Here is a 23,104-nt window from a genome sequence, read left to right as displayed (position 1 = left end):
TAGCAAACCTGTGTATTCATTCTATGGAGGGTTGCATCTATTTGGGTGGATGATCAATGGTATCATCCCCAATGGAAAGGAGGATTCCTAACATAGATGGGGACATGCATGCGATGATATATCTGTGCATGAAATGACACCGACATGTTGATCAAGTTGGCCGCCACTCGATGCATGCGACATGGAGGAGGAGAATCCAAAATTTTCCATCCTTCCCTGATGGGGACGACCAATTTCCGGAGGTTGATGACGGGACAAAACGCCTCTTTTGAGCACGTTCAACACCAAAAGATGAGGCTCGGGTGGCTGACAAAGAGCTCGGCGTGGCCTCCACCGCTGTCACGGCGCCCCGGATGCTATTGGTCCGTCCCATCGCTGACTCGGCCGGGACCCACCGATGCCTCACATCCACCCAATTACGACAAGGTAGTCAAGTCGGAATAAGGTTATCGAGGATCAACGTTTCCTTCTTGATTTGGACACGAGATATGTTATCGGAGATCGGTATATTGGAACAGGTTGATTAATTTAATTGAGTTACTGTTCAATATTTTTTGTTTTTGTATGATCAAATACTGTTAAGAGTTGGGGGTTATATAAGGGTTGTTCATTAACTGTTTGAGTGAGATCTTCTTCCCCACCTTTATATATGTCTCAAGGATCATGCATTCAGAATGGGACAAAATCTAACTTCACCTTTCCCACAGTTGAATGAATTTTTCCTCTCCCAGTGGTTTCTTCACTCACTTTAATCATTGGACAATCTATTCTTGGAATCTTCTGCAACTAAAATGCCAAAAAAACAAAAAAAAGAAGAAGAATCATGATTATGGGGGAAGCTAAAGAGTCGATGACACCTTTGACAAGAAATGAGTGCTTCATGAGTGAGTAGGAACTTTCCAATCGCATACACATCTATGCATATTATTATTGTATGTGTCAATCTCATGCACGAGACTGATGATGCATGAAAGAAAGCAAACAGCTGCTTAGCTCACACAAGGCTCCAAAAGCTAATAAACAAGTGACTGATCTCACTGTCAGAAAAAGAAAGGTAAATCTGAGTCATAAACATGTGGACTAGCAGAAGTACACCAAGGATTTCAATTATATATCCCAGGCAAAAGCAATGCAAGCTTGATCAGGTGTGATATGATGTCCACTTTGGTGCTCTGGATAAACATAATTTGATGAGATAATTGCCAGCACAAAGATTGCTGATATATGATCTGACAAGAAGAGTAAAGGTTGGCTCGACTAGTTTTAGTCCTTACTGTGCAAGAAAATGCATGTTTATCATCAATATTTAAGGTGGGATTTCTCAATCAACCATGGAGGACAAAGACCAGTGGGAGCTTCTTGTTTCTTCCTGAAAAAGGCTTAGCAAGTTCTTCAGGAATAATAAATCATAAAACTCCACAAAGAAAATGATCCATTAGGTTATGTCGATCAACATAGAGCATCAGGTTTTAGTTTCTAAAACATAATCACTGACATGTGATATAGCTCCATAAACTGATTGGATACCCAACAGATATTTGAAGCTAGCAAGTGCAATAGAAAACTTGGATGAAGCCATGCATGATGAAAAAGCAACTTTAGAAGAAGAATGCAAGGAAATGGAATTGCTTGTCGACAGCTCATTCTCGTGAGCCCACCTAATCTCTAGGACGTCTTTGGATTTTTATGCCCCACAAGAAATCCAAATCCAACAATTGAGATATCTCCTAGGTTTTCACATGTTTTTGGTCTTCCTTTCTTTCTACTTTTCTTGCTCACAAGGTAAACAAAAAGTCATGCGCAGGAAAACCTGGCTTTATCTTTCTAGCTCAAGTGTCATTATTCAGATCAGATTTGGACAGCACTAGCAGAACCCCCCCTTTCCTTGGTTATCCCTTTGGGAATGCAGGTATCCATAGACTTGTCGTCGTCGTTATCTTCGCATCATCTTTCAACCCCACTGGATGGAGCTTAGAGGGAGGCTGAAAACATTCCCTTTCATGAACCACTGGTGATGGCAGCTTCAGGAATTGATTCCTCTTTCAATTATTGTACAGCTCCAATTATATACGATCAGATCTGCATACATTCTGAAACAATTTTGGTTGCATTAATAAGAAAAGATCTATACATGACTTTTGCTGGTCAATTGTAGAATTGATATTTGGTCAAGTGGACAGAAGCCAAGCCAAATCTGCACATCATTGACCTCACCTAGACATTCTAGCTAGGTTGGCAAACTGCCCCCCACAATGGTCTCAAGATTTCCTGTTCTGTAGGGCAACTTTTTGCCTCTAATACTTTTGGGAAGTAAAGATGACTTTTGACCCCCCAAAAAAAAAAATTGAAGTGTGAGAATAATTGCCTTTTCTCGATAAACACAAAGAAAGTAAAATGTATATATGCTTCTCGTCGACAAACAAATACTACACTGCTTACTTATTGGCATCATTTTTCATTGTTATCTTACTGGAAATAAACTGGTAATGACAAGTGGGTAAGTTGGGGACATCCACATGCCTTTGTGTTATGATCTCTACTTCTTTTGACAGAAACACACCTTCCAGGAATCCTCTTGTCAGACTACTTTTATGCCCTACCTTGAATTCGTCAGAACCTTCAACTGTTCATGTTTCTTCATTCCAATATTCTAACTCTACTCCAACCTTCTCTGTTCCTGGAGGTTTCCAGTGTTTCTGTCTCTCACATAGGTCATCAGAATCCATGCATGCATTTGACAGTCCCATGGAGATGCAGATATGCCTCCAACGCCTTCCCACCTTCCAAGAATCCATTCGCAAAGTAAACTGATCCTTCTCTGCCTAACGCTGGATTCTAACCCCTCATGCAAGTGTGCCACATCTATTCACATTCTTCGTTCCAACACCTCAAGTCAACTGAAGCCTGAGACCTTATTTTCTATCGAGATCCAATTCCCATGCTTCACGCTTTTCATGTTCTTTGAAATCTTCGCCCATGACATGGAAGTTTACGATGAATTCGGTGGCGTGGGTAGGCACATATCCTTTATTCGCTATTCCCCATATCGGACAGCGTGGTTGTGCCTTGACGATAAGCCATCTTCTTCGTCGGTGGTGCTCTCAAACTTTCATGGCTGTCGTAAGACATGCATGGCACTGATCGTGAACTTTCCTGCGATTCTTCTTGGGGATGCAAGAGAAGGTGTGATGTGGGGATCGAGAGTGGAAGAATAACCCTCAGACGTGGCCCTCTTGATGGCAAGTGCAGCTAATAATATTCACGCTCTTGCATGTGAAAAGGCGTTAGCTTTCGGCGGCTTTAGCTTTGATGAGGTTTGGAATCTTACTGTCCATGGCACACATATGACCGCCAATGTCTTCCGGTGTTCTTATTCCCAGTGGTCTTCCCATGGTTGGCCGACGACTCTCCATGAACCGAGGGATCTCATGCAAACAGTGTCCCCATGAAAACCTTCTTCCTCCTTGAAGTTTTAGTGGCTAAATGATTGGTGAAATGAAGCTTCACTAAAACAGTCTCTCCATTGTTCATCTTCTGGGCCACAATTATAGAAGACTGTACACTCGGCATTCCGGCCCAATGGGCCGTGGGCTTTTCTTTTCTCTGCTCTTCTTAAAATCTTTTATTTATTTTTTTTGAAAATGATAAATGACCAAGACAAAATTTGAACTTAGAATCTCATGATAAACTATCATAATTATTTTCTCAGCTAATACCTGCACAAAATATTTTGGATGAGATTTTAAACCCTAGCGGATCGGGTACACCATCAATGTTTTAGATGGTGTGATCCGCCTTAATTTCTCCGGTTATCCGAAGACATTAAGTCGGATGTTGCTGCGATCGCATTCCAACGAGTTCAACTAGGAACTTTTACGGTATATTTTTTTGTATTCCTGCGGTCGGACCTACCTCCGTCCACAAGATAAGCGATCGCAAACGCGTAGAGAGCGTTCGGTTATCGTCACCGTCGAAACACCGCATCCCGCTGCCGCCTTGGGAGAAATCCCAATGAAGTCCGCGCGCTTATAGCGTTCTACGCTCTTCCCTATCAAATCTAAAAGCCCGCCCTTTTCTTTCTTTCGCCAAATCTGATCCCACTCCTCTCTCTCTCTCTCGGTCTCCCCGCAGCCGTCGGCGGAAAGGTTGGTAGCATTGATCCGTTAATTCTTGCTGTTGTTGATCTCGTCTCGAGTTTCGGTGTCTCCGGACATGCCGTTCGATTTTGATCGAGGCTTTTCACGACCGGTTTTCCCTTTTTTTCTCTTCTTGCATCGTGAGGGTTGATGCGTATGTCGTTTGGGATCGTTGGTTGATTCTGATGTTTGTTTCGAGTTTTTGGACACATAAATCATTTTTCTGCCTTTCTTTCTCCTGCCAATTCTTGCTATTGGCGAAATTAGGGTTTGCTTGAAATGGAGCTTTGTTCACCTGGGAACATGAACCGCGTGGCTATTCTATATTTCTCGTTCACCCGTGTCGTGGTTTTTGTAATCTAATAATCATCCTCTAAAAACGTTTTCTTGTAGAAAAAAAATGGGATGATTTTCGGCCTCCTTTCTCATGTCTTTTTGAAAGTTGTATCTTGGCGAATAGATCAAACAACTTCGCGTTCGACCATCTCTGTTAGAGGTGTGGACAATGGGCGAAGGAGGTGGTTCTAGAGAAATGGCTGTCAAGAAGGGTGTTCTGGGTGATATAACCAACATTAATGGCAAGAGAAGGTTATCTTTGGATTTAGAAACAAATGTTGCAAGACACAATGTTGGCAGGAAAGGGGGAGGACTTAAAGATGCCAGTTTTGATGAACAATTAGCTGGAGATGCAAGGGCTTCCATGAAACGGAAGGACAAAATCGATGGTGTAGCTGACTTTTTGGTTGATGGTAAAGGGAAAGGCCTCTATTCCTTTGATTCTAAGCAGGCATGTCAACTTGTGACTTCGGATTCTAAAGGAATCTTTGTCTATGGGTTTACTGAAGTTGACAAGTTAGGGCAAGGCTACAGTGATTTTGAGTCTGTGCCTGCCCATTGTGATAAATCAAGTGAGACAAATACCGAAGACGACTGTCTAGAGGATGATGAGACTGATAGTGCTGATTCCTTCAGATATTCCTTTCGGGCTAAAAATGATGTCAGTAAATCTGCTACTTCAAATTGTTCTGGTTTGCATTTTGCAGCAGTAAAAGAAGGCAATGTTGACAGTGGTGAAGCTCCCAGCAATGTTCCACTAGGTAAATCAGGCTTCTCGAAGTGCTTGAAGCCGTCTGGGTCACCGGATATCAAAGTAGCTGATGGGCCAGATAAATCAGGCTTCTCGAAGTGCTTGAAGCCGTCGCGGTCATCGGATATTAAAGTAGATGATGGTTCAGATCCTATTAATGGTATTTCAAATTGCAGTGAGATCAGCATGCCAGAAAAATCTTGTAAATGTTCCTTTTGTCTCAAAGGCAAGTTACAATCCCTACCTTTCTGATGGATCAAGTGTGGACATTATATAGGTTGTACTATTTACCAATTGAAAATTTTCTATAATAATTTATGTATTTGTTGTCTGATTATGGTTTGTCATGTCAATGTTATGTCATCAGCTGCTTACATGTGGGCAGACCTACACTATCAGGATGCTCGAGGAAGACTTGCTGGTAAGCTTGTGCTATGCATCCATGGAATACATAGAGACAAGCTAGATTTTTTTTTTTTGTGTGTGTGTGTGTGTGTGTGTAATTCTTCCTTCACAATTGTTTTAGAAGGAAACATATAGTTATATTGATTTTTTGTACCTTGTTGCGTTTATTAACTTCACATGTTTGTCTGTAGCATTGAAGAAAAGCAAAAGGCTTGCGAGGACCTTAGAAGTAAGAAGTTGCAGCAGTAACTATAACATCAAAGCCATTCAACAGAGCACAAAAAGATCGTCTGAATTGGAATTTGAATTAACTCAACAGTGGAGATCACTCTTCCTTCGAACAGAGAATGCCCTTGTGCTTGAAACAGCCCAGCTTGTAAGTCATCTTGGCCTCCTTTCTTTTGATTTGTCTACTCATTACATGGTAAGAATCTTGGTAGTGTCATAAACATATTTAACACCAAGGATTTCTCAAAGGCTTTGGATAGGAATCTGATGTAGCTTAAGAAATTTTAGACATCTTGAGTGAAAAGATTTTGTTTTTTTTTCAAACAAGTTATACATCTACCATTTCTTATACTATTGTATAAATGCCATAAATGATAAAACAATCTCATAGGCCCCCTTGATTATACATTTGATGCTCTTTTGCTACATGTCAGTCACCTTGGCTCTCTGTCTCTAGTTTATCAAGAAAGAAAAGGAAACTGCATTCTTTGTCCAACAGATTTGCTTTTGGTTGGCTATTGGTGGTCTGATTTGTTTGATGATATGTTTCTCATTATTATGAGTGATAATTAGCATTTAGGAATTGTTTATTATCCTATATTAGACTGTCATTTCATTCAGTTCACATATAAAAAAAAATTAGTCCTGGTAAAAAGAATCTTTAAGAGTGAATATTAAATTTTCTCACATTATAAGAGAAAAGAGGTACCTCACATTACAATGGGGAGGGAGGCCACCATGACCTGGTAATAATTGGAAATGTTTATCCTAGTATGGCCATTCAATAAATGGCAGTTTGTTTTTTCAAATTTGTTCTGAAGCTTCTCACAAACAAAGAATCTGTTTGTCTACTCTAAAGTCTAATATCCTAAGGCTACTCTCCTCCCCTCCTCTCCTTCTTTTCTCCACCTTATAATCCACTAATTAGCCAACACAGCTTGGATTTTCATTCATTGGCTAATACGGCCTGACATTTCAATTGTATCATTGAATATTGAATCTGTTTTTCATTTTTGGATGCTTTAGTGATGAGATAATGTTAAAATGGTTAATACATAATTAAAATCATTAATGATTAATAAATAAAATTTAAGGATATTATAAAGTGGCACTTTAGAAATAAAGAAGATAGCTAAGAAGAAAAGATGGAATTTCTTCCCCTTTTATTTCTTTTCCTTTCATTTATACACACACACACATATTATATGCTTCTTAATTACTAGAGTTCCACAAAAAAAAAATATTTCCGAAGTTTTATGATTTATAATTTCACGTAATGTTTTCTCTACTCATAATATTCTTAATAAAATGTATTAGTAATATGAGTATTATCTACTGCTCATGATGTATCAGAAAGTGCTGCCTCTTGACTCTTGTAACAACCTTGCTAAGTGATGTGCAAGGATAGTGCTTTCCGTTCTTTGTGCATTAGTGCAAGTGCTACGATACTGCTTCTCATGACAACCTCATTTAGGTGAACATCATCCAAATGCAAGATTTAAGTTATGCTTATTAACTGGATTAGGGGTATAGGGAATAAATTTGGCACTTCACACTCATTATCTTAGCAACCATGAGATCCTTTTACACAGTTGTGTAAATCTTTAAATAAGCAAAGCACATGTTTGTTCATGGTTCATTCCTAGTTCAATAGGTATCCAAAAGAAGTGATTTGGGACAAGAGGTGAAAAATGTGGACCAGGAAGGCATGTAGGAGAGAGTGATTGAAATTGCAATGTCTCTAAGCCTGTTGTAGTTCATCAAGGTTATATTCATCTTTAGTAGAAACCCTATTAGTTTTTTCATTTTTAGTTTGAGCATGCAAACCCCTCTAAGCTTTATAGACCCCTCTAAGCTTTATCTATAAATCTCAGATGTCTGAGTGTTATTAATATTTAAGAAAAGGGGGTCATTAGTTTTACGTGATGATAGACTTTTTGACAATGTTAAGCTGTGTTAACTTCAAAGTTCCATTTGCTTGTATGTTGTTGAGCTTATTTCTTGTCTGGCCTCTGCAGCATACCAACTTTCTCAGGCTGAAAGAGCTGAGGGAGATATGCAAGAGAGATTTGGAGACCATCAGCATGGTTCCCTCAGACAAATAAATCCAAGTCTGTCAGTTGAAATAAATTAAGTTGATTTGCAAGGAAGATTGAAATGGAGCATCAATTGAAATTTTCACCGAAGAATGGATTTGATTCTGTAAGATTATTTTTAAAATGTATGTAACATTTGCTGGTCATATTTATCAGATTGCTTAATGAAGTTAACATTCTCTAAGCAATTGTTTATCATATGTCCTCTTTCTTAGCACAAGGTTTCTTGAAATATTGATGATCCATGAAGCATCTCATACTACTTGTATTCTTTCTTTAGGATTGGTCAATTTGTCTCTTGGTTGTGCATATATCATTTGTTTGTAAATATCAATTAATAAAGGAATATTAGAAATTGTAGCTAAAAAGAAAGGTGATGAATTTGAATGGAAATCTTGAAGATGCCAGAAACAAATACATAATATCCTGGTGAGATAAGAGAATTTATTAGTATTACTGATGAAGTAAGCCACATAAAGCTCAGTTTAAGTATCATCTTAACCCAATTCGAGCAAGTTATTCATAATTTTTACAATAAAATACCATCGTTAAAGAACATTTGGACTAGAGAAGATTAGTCACAATAAACCTTTGAATATATGGGAATCCAACAATGGGGAAGGACATGATGAAAAAGGATTTCTTTAACTTGAAATACATCTAATCTTATCTTATATATCTAATTTGGTCTGTCAAGAACTTTAAATAGCTTCTGTTTCTTGAATCAGCCGCTCATAATTCATATTGTATGCTTCTACTATCTATAATCTAGAAAGAGAAAGGCAAAGTAGTAACTGTAAAGAATAAATTGCATCCATTGTCATACCATATATATACATTTTTTGCATATGATAAACCAGACATTTATTTTTGTAAATAGTAAACAATTGTGTTTTCACCCGAATATTCTTAAACATCACTATCGCGAGCTCTCATAAACTTGATGAGTAGGGGTTTTAACATTGTCTTATCTTCTCATAATTTAAGGAGGAAAAAAGGGGAAAAGAAAGAGGATTTTTAATGTGATAATCCAAACCATTAATACTAGAAAGGAAAAAAAGAAAAGGCAAGAAGCGGATTTTTTTTTGGGTCTACCTACATTGCAATTTCCTATATTTTTCGCAATTTAGAAAGCAACAGAAGGCAAGACGTAATTTAAATGGAAATATATCTTCGACAAACTTTTACTCACCCGAGACAGGCCCCACTAACCAAAAATACCCGTCTCTGCAGTGTGATGGACCCACGAAGCTCAGTGCAACCCCCGGATCCGCTATCGGTTTCCTTATCGACGCGAATTTTGGAGCGATCATTAACCGTCCGGTTGAAGAATCCATCGAGATTCGTGCAGATCCACTCCTCCTTTTTCTTTAGTCTCGCCTCCGGCGACTGCTTTGACCTTCTCCCTGCAAAGGGCGATCCTTTTCTCCCGGGCGGCCGTTTCGGCAGCGTCCATTAGCCGCGACGTGGGCTCTCGACTGTCGGATTCGCCAGAGGTAATCCCTGCTCTGCTATGCCTCTCAGAAAGGCTCACTTTTTTCCTTCGTTGTCCTGCGTTCCTTAATCCCTGTGCCCTCTCGTTGTTCCACCTGGAGTTCACGGGACTGATCTCTCTCTCTCTCTCTCTCTTCAGTGAATCACGTAAATTTGGGGCTCGCTTGGTTCGTATCCCGCGTTCAAATCATCGGTCGACGATGAAAAGTGTGATCTATGATGATTCTGGTTTTGGTTTTCTATGCCTTCATTTCTATACCCATGTTCGACAGCGGGCTCGTTTTCACTCTTTGTCTGCAAAATGATTCGATGATATGCGAAAAAAAAGGCAGTTTGATGATTCTTGGAGCGCATATTTTCATTTGGACGGAACTCCTGATTCATTGATTAATTGGGAAAATTTTGGGCTGTGGAAATGGCTCAGTAAATTATCTGCGTCTGAGTTCTAATTTTTGGTAGATAAGGAAAAGAGACATAACAACAAATTCCTCTGTCTTATTAAAGCTTTCAGGATTGGGTTTAATGGTAAAAGAACATCACATTGAAGATAAATATACCGATAGGTGTTGATATCCAAGACCAGCAATGAAGATAAATATACCAATAGGTGACTAATGATCAACCCTCGTGATCCAAGATGCTGCTTCTAAAGTCAAGCCTTCTTCGTGTAAGAGAAGTGGCTTGTTAAGCATGATGATTCATTGTAAGACAATTCTTGTCCACTGGAATAGATAGCCAGTGTTGGCAAGACAGATTTTCATTGTAAGAGAAGTGGCTTGTCAAGGATGATGATTCAATGATTTATTTGTGCAGTTGAAGTGGATTATCATTGTGGATGGTGAGAAACCAGTCAAGTATTAGTTGGGTAATTAGAACGACTACAATGTTGGGATGGTGTAACTTGGATCTATGATGATGATCCTCAAGAATATAAGACCACGTTTCAATCCTTATCTTGGTGAACTTTGAGTATCTAGGTATATGACCGAGTTCATGGGATAGTGCAAGGTGATTTTAATCTTTGATTAGCTTTGATTTTCTAATATCCAACCTATGGTATTGCAATATTTCCACATCTGGACAGAGAAAGAAAAGAGTTATCGAATTAAAATTATAAAGGAATATTTGTTCCATGACACTTTGCAATATTTGTTCAAATTATAAAGGAATTAAAATCATGAGTCATATTTTAGAAAAGAGTTATCGAAAGTAGGATAATATTTGAAACAAATATCTCTGAAAATCAATTTGATTTTATGTCTGGAAGATCAACCATAAAAGCTATTTATTTATTAAGACAATTAATGGAAAAGTATAAAGAGAAAAAGAAATATTTGCATATGGTTTTTATAGACTTAGAGAAATCCTATGATAGAATTCCTAGAGATCTTTTTATGGTGGGTTTTAGAAAAGAAAGGTATATCTACTAATTATATTAATGTTATTAAATATATGTATGATGATGTAGGTACTAGTTTTAGAACTATAAGAGTGTGTCTATTGAGTTTCCTATTAACCTAGGATTATATCAAGGATTCGCATTAAGTCCCTACCTTTTCACATTGATATTAGATGAATTTATTAGTCACTTATATAATAGACCTCTCTGATGTATGTTATTTGATGATAATATTGTTTTAGTTGATAAGAGCCTAAGTGGAATTAATTATAAACTTGAGATATGGAAGTAAGCCTTAGAAACTAAAGGTTTAAGATTAAGTAGGACTAAAATCGAATATATAAAATGTAATCATAGTGATTTTAAAATAGACAGAAGAATATAGTTAAATTGGATGGATAAGAAGTCATAAGTAAAAATTTTAGGAATCTTGGATCAATTATTCAACAAGATGGAGAAATTGATGAAGATATTATTCATAGAATAAAGATAAGATGGTTAAAATGGTGAGGTCCATCCGGAGTCTTGTGTGATCATCAGATACCTGTGAGGTTAAAAGAAAAAATTTATAAGACAATTGCGAGACCAACAATGCTTTATGGATCTGAGTGTTGGCCAGTAAAGAAACAATATACACAAAAAGTTTGTGTTATCGAAATGAGAATACTGAGATAGATATGCGGAGTTACTAAGAAAGATATGAAAAAATATTTTATCTTCGTGAACAACCAAGTATCGCCTCGATAGGAGATAAGATGAGAGAAAATTATTCAAGATGATACGAGCATGTACTTAGAAAACCTTCGAATGCGGTAGTCAGAAGAGGTGAAATGATTAATATTAGTGATACGAGGAAAGGTAGAAAAAAATCTAAAAGGACTTTAATAGAAAATATAAATAAATATTTAAGTATTCTGAATTTAACTAAACATATGGGTTTTTACAAATCTCAATGGCTATAAAAGATCCATGCAGTTGACCCCAAATATTTGGAATTTACGATTTTGTTGTTGTTGTTGTAGAATGGTGTTTTAAGTATCTAATACTTTGAGGATCCAAATCTTTAATTTTGCAATCTTACAGGGTTATATATGCAATAAAATCCTTTCTGTGGTTTTATTCTTTTATTTTGGAGATCAGCTCCTCATTGATTCTTCTGTACTTCATTTGTCCAGGAAACCTCCAAAGAAGTATGAGTTCAGTGATGTATGAGGCCATTGGTTCTGAAGAGAGTTCATTCTCTGAAGAGCAAAGGGCAAAGGTAACTATGATCAACAACATGATCATCTTTCTTTTCTTAATTTAAAACAAGAAAAATGAATGTTTTAGTTGCCTTATGTATTATGTGTTCTAGATAAATGAAGTGAGGGCATCCTTAGGAAAATTGCCAGACAAGTTATTTCTTTATTCTTCCGATGCATCGCTTGCAAGATATTTAACAGCAAGGAACTGGAATGTGAAGAAGGCAACTAAAATGCTGAATGACACTTTGAAACGGCGGCTTGAATACAAGCCAGAAGAAATTCGTTGGGTGAGTCTTAGAAATTCATCTGGATTTGCATGAAAATTATAGTTTGACATAGTTTGTCATTACTTCTGACAGATTTCTGTGCATATAGCTAACTTGTAATTTCTGGTTACTGTCATTGAGCATTTGGTTTTCTCTCTTTCCTTTCTGGCATGAAACTTGTATTACCACATCATGTCTGCAAATCTTCATCTTTCTTTTATCTTGTTCTTTTTCGCTGAACTTGGTTATTTCTAGGATGAAGTGGCCCATGAAGCTGAGACAGGAAAAATTTACCGATCAAGTTACTCAGACAAGTATGGGAGAAGCATTCTTGTAATGAGACCCGGTTGCCAGGTTCGATGAATCTACTTCCATTGCTTGTTTCCATCTTACAGAGACTACTAGTCACATGACTTTTGCAAGTTGATGTTTACTAACTTGATTCCTTATTTTTTAACTTCAGAACACAAAATCGACCAAGGGTCAAATTAGATACTTGGTATACTGTATGGAGAATGCAATTCTAAATCTGCCACCTGATCAGGAACAGATGGTTTGGGTCATCGATTTCCAGGAGTTCAACTTGTCAAATATATCATTAAAGGTCACAAAAGAAACAGCTGATGTCTTGCAAAACCATTATCCAGAAAGACTAGCCTTAGCAATACTCTACAATCCCCCAAAGTTCTTTGAGCCTTTTTGGATGGTGAGTATTCTTTTCTGAAGAAAGAATAATAGATCTTCCAATAGATTCATGTAAGGTTATGAGCATTTATCTAGACTAATAAGTTTCATGTAACCTAAAACCGCATTGTCTATGTTGTTTTAAGTTTTCCAAGATTGTTTGGCAGATGGCGAAACCCTTTCTGGAGCCAAAGACCTACAAAAAAGTTAAATTTGTGTACTCCGATGACAATGGCACCAAGAAGATCATGGAGGACCTTTTCAATGTGGATGAACTTGATTGTGCATTTGGGGGTAACAACCAAGTCAGTTTTAACATCGATGATTATGCTGCCAGGATGAGAGAAGACGACAAGCGGATGCCTTTGTTGTGGAAACGATCAAATTCTTCATCGTCCGACAAACAGTTGCCGGCGACCACACCTGATGTTAGTCTTGGTAAGTCAGCATCAGACTCGGATGAACCTGAGAAAGAAATTGATGGCCAGGTCAGAAATAACTGAGATGATAACTTTCCCTGAGGAAGGCGTAGCAGATCGGAATGGGTGCATTCCATGAAAATATTAGCAAAGGAAGATATTGATGGTGTATGAATAGATGATTTGAGTTGTTGATATTGGCACTGTAAGCTACTATGTCAGTTGTGAATAATACTACTGCAAACTTCAAATCAGCTTAAAAGTTCTTATGAAAAAATAGTACATGGTGCATCAACTTTTTGGATGGGAAAAAAAATTTGACAGCTTTCTCACCTTTGCTTAACAAAAATTTGCAAGTATACCACTGTAGAAAATGTAAGTGACTGCTCCATTAAGATCATACAGGATGTTGAATCAACTATGCAACAGTAGTTGTTGAGAAGGGCTATGGCTTTTTGGAGATGATGAATTTACCCCCACTATGGATGTGTAAAAGCCTAGTGGTATTGCAACATATAAAGATGATGATCATATGCTGGAGATATCAGTATTGTCCAATAGAGGACTAAGTGCATTGTGATTACAGCAACTGCTACTGACTGATGACTGTGAGCATACCTAAAATTCCAGTGACTTGTTGCTCCAAGTATGCAGTTTTTCTGCAAGCAATCTGGTGATCTCTATGGCTCCTATGTGCAGCGTGGTGCTCCATTGGAGTTCAGTCCTGCAGTGCAGTGCAGAAACATCACAGGGTCATTGTCACACTTTATGATGCAAAGCAGACACAAAGGTGGAAGTGCTGCACCATGGTGTAAAAGCTTTATGCTTCTGAGAGACTTTTGATCCCACTGGTGATGTCATGAACTAATAAAGTCTTGTTCAAGTGGGTGGCCAATGTGTCACCTAGCCTCATGGAACTTTAGATGTTTGCAGTAAAGCAAGGATTTGTGGATGGCGATCATTGCCCTATAGAATTTGCAGCATCATACCTAAACCATATCTTTATGACTGTGTCTTCTGTGTCGACAGTCTGCCTCAGAACTTTGGGTTCAGAGCTGTGAATGCTCTGATTATGATGTGAAGAAGAGAAAGTGGGTGAATAAATAGTCTTCCTCAGCTATGCCAATATCTATTCGAATAGCTTCAAAGTTTACAGGATTAATACCCAAAACAATGTATTACATCACGTCACTTATTCTTTAATCCTTTTAGATTGGAAGGCTCCATGACATCTGACATTGTCTCGAGTGATGTCAACCTATCTCTGTGTACCACCACATTATTTATATATATATATATATATATATATATATATATATATATATATATATATATATATATATATATAGAGAGAGAGAGAGAGAGAGAGAGAGAGAGAGAGAGAGAGAGAGTAGATACATTGTATATAATTATGAAGACAAAGATAGTAGTACAAATGGGACCAGTTCTTGGGTAGTCTCAAACCATCACATCAGGTCTTGACTCGCACAACAGGGGCTTCCATCCATGGCAGTATCGACAACTTAGGCTCATGTACTGTATCTTATACACCAATCCATGTCATGCTTGGCATGTTTCTTATTACTTCCCTATACAGCCGAATGATATGAACTCAAATCTATGGAAGAGCATACCTCAAAATAGTCAATATATTTGTCGATTCCATTGGGAACAACAAACAAATTTTACCCCAATAATTTGATGCCAAACTCCATGTAGTCGTTGATAGCGAACCCACACCAACTCCCAAGTGATATTTTAATGCTCTTGTTAAAAATACTATATAAAATAACTCCAATCCAAATCTATTTGATGATGATAAATTATATATAAAAAAATAATATTTTAGATACATAAAAAGTAATGAATATGTGAGTAGACCATATGTTCGACTAAACTTCACCATTTCATCTTCCCCATTTTGTTTCCTTCTCTGCTTCGTCACATAGGTACAAAAATGTCGAAACATGATCGACCCACATCACCACCACATCAATGGGTTCCGTCTCTAATCTTTCCCACAAGAATCAAGAAGAAAAAAAAAGCATGCGTTCGTATTAATCGTTGTCACCAACTCATCCATGAGTTCAAAGTCGATAAATTATGAAGTGGAAAATAGATTTTCCACACACATAATAATGAGTATGCTTCATTTGTCCGATCTCTATACTTCGTGTCTTTACGTGCATAAATATGAATCCTATTTGATCTCATGTAGAAATCACGTAAGCATAATTTTAATAATCCAATGAAAACAAATTGGAGTAGAAGCTCACAAGAATACCATTTATACACCAAAAGGATGATGGTGTTATATAAGAACAAAACACCCATTGCAAGCGAGAGAACAATTGGTAATAGATGCTCAAAATGGAGACTTGTAGTAGTAGTAGTAGTACACAAATGAACCATGCCACGTTGTCAAACTTGACTCGTTCTAATCATACATTCCCCGTGTCGAGTTCATCAATGCCATCTCTTAAGATCACTTAAATGTGGTTCGATGCGTTTGGGTCGAGTTCCAATATGAAGACAAAGAAAGAGGGGATAGACGGTTAAAAGGACGGATCATCAATATTGAACGGTCCAGATCTATTCTTTTCTCTTTTATCTCCCCCACACGCGGTTTCTGAAACCCCCACTCCCTCCTCTGCTCTCTCTCTCTCTCTCTCTCTGGTCAGTGGTCCCGTCACCGCCTCCTCGCCGCAGCTTCCTGCCCTCCCAAAGAAGAGGAGAGGAGACGAAGATGTTGCTGGGGAAGCGTCCGAGGCCTCCGATGAGGCGGACCACGAGCTCGACGGAGTTCGATGCCGGCGTCCTCTTCGACGTGGAGCCCCCCGAGCCGTTCGCTCAGGACGGGATCGGTAGCCGCCACCTTGAGCCACGGCACGGCGCGGGGGCGGTGGCGCAGAGGACGGCGGGGACCGGGGCGGACTGGCGGGCGGCGAGCTACGTGGGGTCCATGCTGTCTCCCCGCGGCGGCGTGCACAGGAGGAACTCCGGCGACTTCGAGGCCGCGGCGAGGACGGCGCCCTTCTTGAGGGCCTGCGGCCTCTGCAACCGCCGCCTCGGACCCGGCCGCGATGCTTACATGTATAGGTACTTCTCTACTAAAAGTTCCTTTTTTTTTTTCGGTTTGCTTGATGATTTCCAGTTCAAAGATCGATTTTTCCCCCACCTAAACTTAAGTAATCGATTCTTCTTTTCTCGCTACATACTCGTCAATGGTTTTTCTGCTTGTAGATTTTATTTTGGTTCTTTAAATGTTTACTTTTGTTCATCTTGATATGCTACTCGGTTTCGTCGTCTCTGTTTTTACAAGTTCTAATTTTGTTGATGGTTTGAGGAGTTTTAGTTTCAACTTAATTGTTTTTCTTCTATATTTTGATGATTATTATAACTGTCCATTTTCTTGATTTGTTTGTTTGAATAGATTTACTAAAATCTAATTAGTTGTACCATAGCTACTGTAGATAGATAGGAAGTTTCTACTTCAGATCTCATTGGATTTTGTAATGAGTTACAGATCTTATCTTTAATTACCCTCCTTTGAGGAAGAATTTGATTTATCGTAATTCCAGACTTCCATACATCATCTTATTACCCAGTCTGCACTAATCATGTCTGTGTTTTGGATCCATGATATTTGTATCTCATCAACTTCCTTTTCCTCATTAGTCATCTTATATATGTCTTTCCCTGCATTTTAATTCACTACTGTTATAAGCTACATGTCTTGTACAGATTCATATTAATTCAACAGGAGAAAGTATTAGACTTGAGCAACTTCCATGTGATCATATCATTGTTTGGTTCCATGATATTTGCATCTCAGCAACTTCCTTTTCCTCATAATTCAAGAAATCTTTTTTTCCTTTCCATGCTTCTTAGTGTTAAGAGTTTTATGTCTTATACAAATGCAAAGTAAATAAATAGTGTTATGAGTTGCATGTCTTATAAATGAAAAAAAAAAAAAAGAAGAAGCTGATTGGTCTTTCATATATTCTCTGGGGCTAAGACCTAATTTTCTAATGTGATTCAGATGTTTATGGAATTGGCATTAAATGTTTGGACTGTGTTCCTACAAGTTCTCTATGTGCATGTATATTCTCTTGCATTTTGCAGGGGTGAAGTTGCATTCTGTAGCCTCGAATGTCGTCAGCAGCAAATGAACCTAGACGAACAGAGAGAGAAATGCTCCCCGACTTCCATGAAGGATACACCCTCTCCTACCGATGACACTGAACAATCTGGCAATGGCGGAACAGCCACGGCTGCTTAAGCTTTTGGCTTCTTTGTTTATAGAATTCGCAAAGGCTCCTAAGAAAAGATTGCAAATGTTATAATGCAATCAGATGAATGTTGTGGGGTTTTATGGGTTTCCAGCATCAACAAACTCATCAGGATAAGAAGTGTAGACTCGATGTTGTTGTGTTTTCAATCTTCTTGGCTTTTATGAGAAGTAATATGAGACCCTACACTCTCTTCTAGATTCCTCTGTTCCTCTGTAAAATGATACTCTCTTTTTTTAATGGAATGGTTATCTACCTTTTGAGTTTTGTTAGAATCTCCAACCTTTGTGTTAAGTGTCATTGTAATGGTGATACCTGCCTGGAAGAAGATGGTTTTCTTTTAGTTTTGAGCAGATCTCAATCATATGTTCTATTAGGTGATCATATTTGGCCTTCCAGTTTAATTGGCAGATGGTTATTATCAATCAGGTGATTTATGAATGGCAATCAAGAGATCTTTTCAGGAATATTATTGTAGAGCCAACAAAAAATGGACTGGAGTTACAAGCTGTTGAGAATAGAATATGAGCATATTATCTTGAAGACAAAAGTTGAATGAAGACATCAAGGACATGTAATTCTGCTTATAAGAAAATTATTATTATTATTACCAAGTCTTAATCATATGTATAAATTATACTTCCTCGTATTGGTCTTCTAGATAATTACATTATCAATTAGGTGATTTCTATATGGTAACCTTCCTGTGTATCCATTCTGAACATTTGCTTATTTGCTAAAGAAAAGATGGGATGAGTACATTGTTCTTTCAATCAAGGTTCGTTGTATCGTATCGTACCAGTGTTTCGATTCGGGCTCGGTACGGTACCGGTGTACTGGGCGGTACATCAGGGCATACCGGTGTTTCGGTACGGTACCGGTGTACCGGGTGGTACATCAGGGCGTACCAGGACGTACCGAGCAGTATGCCTTGGTGTACCAAATAATTTTTTTATTTTTTTTTCACCTTGCTTCTAATATTATCAATATTTTTCATTAAATTTTTATTAGAAAAGATATCTAAGTACATTATCATGCATCATGATCTTAACTAACATGATCAAGTTTGACCCCAGCAAAAAATAAAAAGTACTAACAATCCATCACTCTCACAAAATAATACAATTAAGTAGTAAATAAAGTTATCCAACCATAGTCTTGTGATTCAACTACAATGCATCTCAAGCAGCAAGATTTTTTGATCTTATTGTTAATCCCCCAGCAGAGTAGATAAGGCTATCTGATGAGAAAATCCACCAAATATACGAACAAATAAATCACAACAGTAGGAAATGTAGTGGAAAACACAGCTACTGTTCATCTCACTCTTGAGGGTACATCGAAGGCTCTGCTCCTTTACTTAGAACAGAGCCATGGAAGGACTCCCAATGGCGGAGAAGGCTAATCACGGCACCTGCTAAATTATTATTATCAGTATCACAGTGGTGGAGAACAGGAATCATCTTGTGGTGGGATCAGTGTCAGCTCCCATGCTGTGGGGTTCAGACGTATGGAACTGGGAGAGAGCACAAGGAAATGTGCGTGTGTAAAGGGATTCTAGAGCGACACGAAGCAATGATGGCAACCCCCAACCCAAACGCTATCACCCTTCGTTTCCTCTCTCATCGTTGCTCTGTGACGTAAAGCAGAAACAACGTCTCGCTCAGTAGTTTACATCGTTAATCAGTAGCAACCTGCATTGACCGAAAGACTTCACCTCTTCTTTTTCCATTCAGAAGAACGTGTCGTCTTCCCATCTTTGCGTAGCTCCAAATTTATCGTTTAGTATGACCGCTGCCACCATCTTTCGGTCAGAATCAAAAGCTTGATGTGCGGTGAAGTAGTTCTAACTTTTCAGCAGTATGCAGTGTAGAACAATACTCTTCATTATCTCATAAGCTAAATCAAATCCCTCTTGTTGTTTCCAGTGAAGCTTCCTTAGCTTCTTTGAGTGTAGCACAGTCTAAAGAACCAAATCAGACTGCATAGCAGAGGCCCTACCAAATTAAATGGTCAAAAAAGATGCAGATTTGAGGTGTAGCCATGCACACATGATGGAACAAATGTGGCTGATGATACAATGGAGGGCCTTCCGAAAGGATGACAATCTTTTTCTTCCATTTGGTCTTCCCATGGGGAAAAGGAGTGGCATTCAGTAATCTGATATCTGTGTCACCTTTACATGACATAAGGTATTGCAATCTGTGGTCAAGTTGGGAAGGCCCAGCCATGAATTATTATGGGGGTTTGATATCTAATATATCTTTCAGGTCACAGCCACACTGATCACTGTCTCCTTTTTTCACATCAGAACTTGCTGTCGATGAGAAAGCCAAGCCATTTCTTCCAAATAACCTAATCAACCTCGTTCTCAACTCAGCTTAGATTTGTCCATTACCCAATGGAGTCACCTGTGCAAGTGGCTATACATATAATTTTCTATTTAAGGTTGGCTAACAAATGATCATAGTATCTAAAATACTCATATGAGACACTTGAGATGCACTCTTGATTTAATTAGCCGGGTTGGATAAGGATTTGGGCAAGCTTCTGTAGCCCCTACTGGAGTTAAATAATGTTCTAGAGAAGAGCACATGATTGATGAGTCTATGCAGTGAGTGGATGAACTTGAGGGCAGATCAATGAGATGATCCACTATTTCTGCAGCACAGATTTTGAGTGCAAGCAAAATTTTGTGATCACTGTGGTCTGCCAGTGAAGGGTTGGCATTAACAGCCTTTCAGAAACAAAATGTGAGTCCTGTCTCAGAAATGAATCAGGGAAATAAGAGCTAAAAGCAAGAGCATGCAAGTGAGTACTGTTGTCTTCACACACCACTTTGTTTTTACCTTCACCTAATGGAAATTCCAGAGTTCTGAAAGATTGTGAATCAGACTGGTGAAAGATTGTGGTGCCATCAGGGTGACCAATAATGTAGTCCAGTTGTTGAGGAATAGACTGGTGAGCAACTTGAAGACCCTAACATTTGACAGCTCCATGGGGGATGCAAACAAAGCCGACTGGTGACAGGAAGTGCATGGACTCTTCCCCGCTGCAAAGAAAAGAAAAGAAGTCACTGCGGGCAACCCTTGTCGACAGGCTTGCAGCTCCTCCTACTGACAAGCTCAACTTGCTGTGGAGCCCTTTGCTGTGAAGTCTAAACTACTCCCATTCAAATCCATGGATTCCTGCCCTTATCTTGCACTGCTATACTCCTGCTGAATCTTGATCACACACGTGTGCCAACAGTTGAGAGATCCAAGAAGATGGAGATCCAAATTTGCCTGGTATTTAGGTTCCCAAGATGCGTCCTTCTGTAATAGATTATGTTGGTTTCTTGGTCAGATGGTACCTTGATCTGAAGGGCACACAGCATGAGCTCGATACCATTTGTTTACAGACAAGTAGATATGGCTTGGATTAGAGCAACTCTGTAGCATCTTTAAGGCTAAAGCAGAGAATATTGAATGCTTCATTATCATCTTCCTTGGAACTTGAAACTCCATCACAGTCAATAATTCAAACAAATGCACATTGCAAATATAGTTTTATTAGATATGTCAATAAGGATCAGTACAAGGGAGTAAATAATATAATCGAAGAACAATCTATCTAATCAATCCTACCCATCATAGTGATGCTAGAAAAAAGGGCAAAGAGTTATGATCCTCCATCTAACCTAACGATTAGCAGTAGGAAATCTAAGCTAAGATAGAATATCGGGAACTGTTGCAGCAACGGGAAAGGCGATCATGAACACCGAGAACTCCGTGGCGGTCACCACTGATGAGACAGGAGCTGGTGCTAGAGCTGTTGGTGCCTTCGGTGGTGATGTCGTCGGAGATGATGAAGGTGGATACAGTGCCAGATTCTTTGATGAGGATGAATACATAGTGATCAAGGAATTACATAGTGACATGTAAGAGATTGTGATGTTGATTACCACTCGGTCTTCATACCAGGTTGTTGATTCCTAAAGAACAATCTTCAATATAGCCTCTAACACTACCCATCGCAAGATTGAAACATGTTTGGGTTCAAAAATGTAATCAATATATTGCAGCAAAAAATTAGATGGTGGACTTACCATGGTTACGATCGCAACCATCAGCATTGTGACCAGTAATATCTGAAACCATCAGACATGCTGGCAGAAGAAAGAGCAGGAAGGCCACCTTAGGCATGGCCATGGATGAGGAGACTGAAGCAGAGAAAGCAAGTAAGAGATTTGAAGGAAGCAAATCAAAGACCAGAGGAAATGGGAAGAGATGAAGGGGATCAAGATGATGTATATATATAGATGGGACAGGGAAGTGTTTAACCCAAGAAATTCTAACTAAATATTGGATTTTATCTCTTTATCAGCCATTGAATCGCTTAAATCATTTCAACTGTAAAGGTTTGATCTTTAAGAAGGCGATTCGTTCTCTCTTGATCCCAAGGATAACGTTCGTGGATCTTTGAACTGCTCCAACTGTTGCTCATAGATCTTTTGGACTTTGCTGTCGTCGATATCTAATCAGAACATTGGACAAAAACATATTTGACTTCAGCAATTGATTTGTTGAGGAATCATCGATTATTGGAAAGTATATATATATATATATGATTGCCGGCCACACATATATAATCTCAGCAAAGCAATCGTGTAGTCGAAGGAAATCTTGGCACGTAAAGTTCAATCTTTTATGGGTCAGTAGAAGACAGAAAACCTCATTATAATTATAGATTTGTTTGATTCGGTCTACCATCACAAACCGTGTTTTACAGCCATCATTTTGTCAACTTCCTCTCCTTGTTTTCTCCATTCACAGGCTATATATCTGTGTTCCTTCTCTCCTTCCTCTGTTCCATCCATCATGTATTCCCTCAGCTTCAGCTCGCATGCTCCAACCATCTCATGGGACTCCAAACTGAGAAGACTCTCTTGCAGAGCCATTGTCAGTGAGCTTAAACCTAAGACCAACTTCTACAAGGTGCTCTCCTTGGAGTCGGAGACGGTGGGGGTGGAGGAGATAAAGAAGGCCTACAGGAGCATGGCTCTGAGGTGCCACCCCGACGTCTGCGCTCCTTGGAGGAGAAAGGAGTGCACGAGGATGTTCATCGAGATGCAGCGAGCTTACGAGACGCTGTCGAACCCTGCTTTACGCAGGAAACACGACATGGAGTTGAGATATGGCAGAAAGGAGGGACAGAGGCGGCGGCCGGAGTTGGACAGAGAAGTCTGGGAAGCCCAGCTTCGCGGACTGCGGCGAAGGTCGGATCAGCGCCAGGAAGCCATGGTGGGAGTTGGGATGCCATGAGGATGGCGCTGAACAATGTGTTCATAGTCTTACTGTTCATAGCATTTTAAT

General features: G+C 38.9%; 4 protein-coding genes across 11 annotated transcripts; all 4 read left to right on the top strand.

Annotated features, from left to right (window-relative positions):
- The first annotated feature begins 4,011 nt into the window (after positions 1 to 4,011).
- On the top strand, positions 4,012 to 8,091 carry LOC135585268 (uncharacterized). 2 transcript variants are annotated; one of them, XM_065088045.1, is made up of 5 exons: positions 4,012 to 4,145; positions 4,530 to 5,449; positions 5,591 to 5,644; positions 5,820 to 6,004; positions 7,875 to 8,091. In XM_065088045.1, the coding sequence occupies exons 2-5, from the start codon at positions 4,642 to 4,644 to the stop codon at positions 7,959 to 7,961; spliced, it is 1,134 nt and encodes a 377-aa protein (XP_064944117.1). In that variant the 5' UTR covers positions 4,012 to 4,145; positions 4,530 to 4,641; the 3' UTR covers positions 7,962 to 8,091. The 2 variants fall into 2 exon arrangements, with proteins under 2 accessions (XP_064944117.1, XP_064944118.1); XM_065088046.1 differs by having other exon boundaries at positions 4,077 to 4,145; positions 4,597 to 5,449.
- Positions 8,092 to 9,299: 1,208 nt separating this feature from the next.
- On the top strand, positions 9,300 to 13,712 carry LOC103969121 (uncharacterized). Of its 7 annotated transcripts, none has more exons than XM_065088042.1 (7): positions 9,308 to 9,448; positions 9,586 to 9,653; positions 12,021 to 12,106; positions 12,200 to 12,376; positions 12,611 to 12,709; positions 12,819 to 13,061; positions 13,195 to 13,712. In XM_065088042.1, exons 2-7 carry the CDS (start codon positions 9,647 to 9,649, stop codon positions 13,540 to 13,542), a joined length of 960 nt encoding a protein of 319 aa, XP_064944114.1. In that variant the 5' UTR covers positions 9,308 to 9,448; positions 9,586 to 9,646; the 3' UTR covers positions 13,543 to 13,712. The 7 variants fall into 7 exon arrangements, with proteins under 7 accessions (XP_064944115.1, XP_064944114.1, XP_064944113.1 ...); XM_065088041.1 differs by having other exon boundaries at positions 9,586 to 9,674; XM_009382569.3 differs by having other exon boundaries at positions 9,309 to 9,448; positions 13,207 to 13,712.
- Positions 13,713 to 16,085: 2,373 nt separating this feature from the next.
- Positions 16,086 to 18,017, top strand: LOC135596153 (FCS-Like Zinc finger 6-like). The gene is made up of 2 exons (XM_065088040.1): positions 16,086 to 16,557; positions 17,584 to 18,017. The coding sequence occupies exons 1-2, from the start codon at positions 16,205 to 16,207 to the stop codon at positions 17,738 to 17,740; spliced, it is 510 nt and encodes a 169-aa protein (XP_064944112.1). The 5' UTR covers positions 16,086 to 16,204; the 3' UTR covers positions 17,741 to 18,017.
- Positions 18,018 to 22,609: 4,592 nt separating this feature from the next.
- Positions 22,610 to 23,053, top strand: LOC108951465 (chaperone protein dnaJ 20, chloroplastic-like). The gene has a single exon (XM_018819183.2). The coding sequence runs from the start codon at positions 22,610 to 22,612 to the stop codon at positions 23,051 to 23,053; it is 444 nt and encodes a 147-aa protein (XP_018674728.2).
- Positions 23,054 to 23,104: the final 51 nt, after the last annotated feature.

Source organism: Musa acuminata, chromosome BXJ1-10 (genome assembly GCF_036884655.1).
Source record: "Musa acuminata AAA Group cultivar baxijiao chromosome BXJ1-10, Cavendish_Baxijiao_AAA, whole genome shotgun sequence".
Lineage (NCBI taxonomy): Eukaryota > Viridiplantae > Streptophyta > Magnoliopsida > Zingiberales > Musaceae > Musa > Musa acuminata.
Note: the sequence above shows the minus strand (reverse complement) of the source record. Positions and strands in the feature narration are given on the sequence as shown.

Bases quoted from the DNA above. Each gene is read 5' to 3' on its own strand.
- LOC135585268 (XM_065088045.1), top strand. From the start codon at position 4,642: ATGGGCGAAGGAGGTGGTTCTAGAGAAATGGCTGTCAAGAAGGGTGTT. The intron at 5,645-5,819 runs GTAAGCTTGTGC...GTTTGTCTGTAG, and splicing joins TGCTCGAGGAAGACTTGCTG to CATTGAAGAAAAGCAAAAGG. The intron at 6,005-7,874 runs GTAAGTCATCTT...TGGCCTCTGCAG, and splicing joins TGCTTGAAACAGCCCAGCTT to CATACCAACTTTCTCAGGCT.
- LOC103969121 (XM_065088041.1), top strand. From the start codon at position 9,647: ATGAAAAGTGTGATCTATGATGATTCTG. The intron at 9,675-12,020 runs GTTTTGGTTTTC...TCATTTGTCCAG, and splicing joins TGTGATCTATGATGATTCTG to GAAACCTCCAAAGAAGTATG. The intron at 13,062-13,194 runs GTGAGTATTCTT...AAGTTTTCCAAG, and splicing joins TCTTTGAGCCTTTTTGGATG to ATTGTTTGGCAGATGGCGAA.
- LOC135596153 (XM_065088040.1), top strand. From the start codon at position 16,205: ATGTTGCTGGGGAAGCGTCCGAGGCCTCCGATGAGGCGGACCACGAGC. The intron at 16,558-17,583 runs GTACTTCTCTAC...TGCATTTTGCAG, and splicing joins CGCGATGCTTACATGTATAG to GGGTGAAGTTGCATTCTGTA.
- LOC108951465 (XM_018819183.2), top strand. From the start codon at position 22,610: ATGTATTCCCTCAGCTTCAGCTCGCATGCTCCAACCATCTCATGGGAC.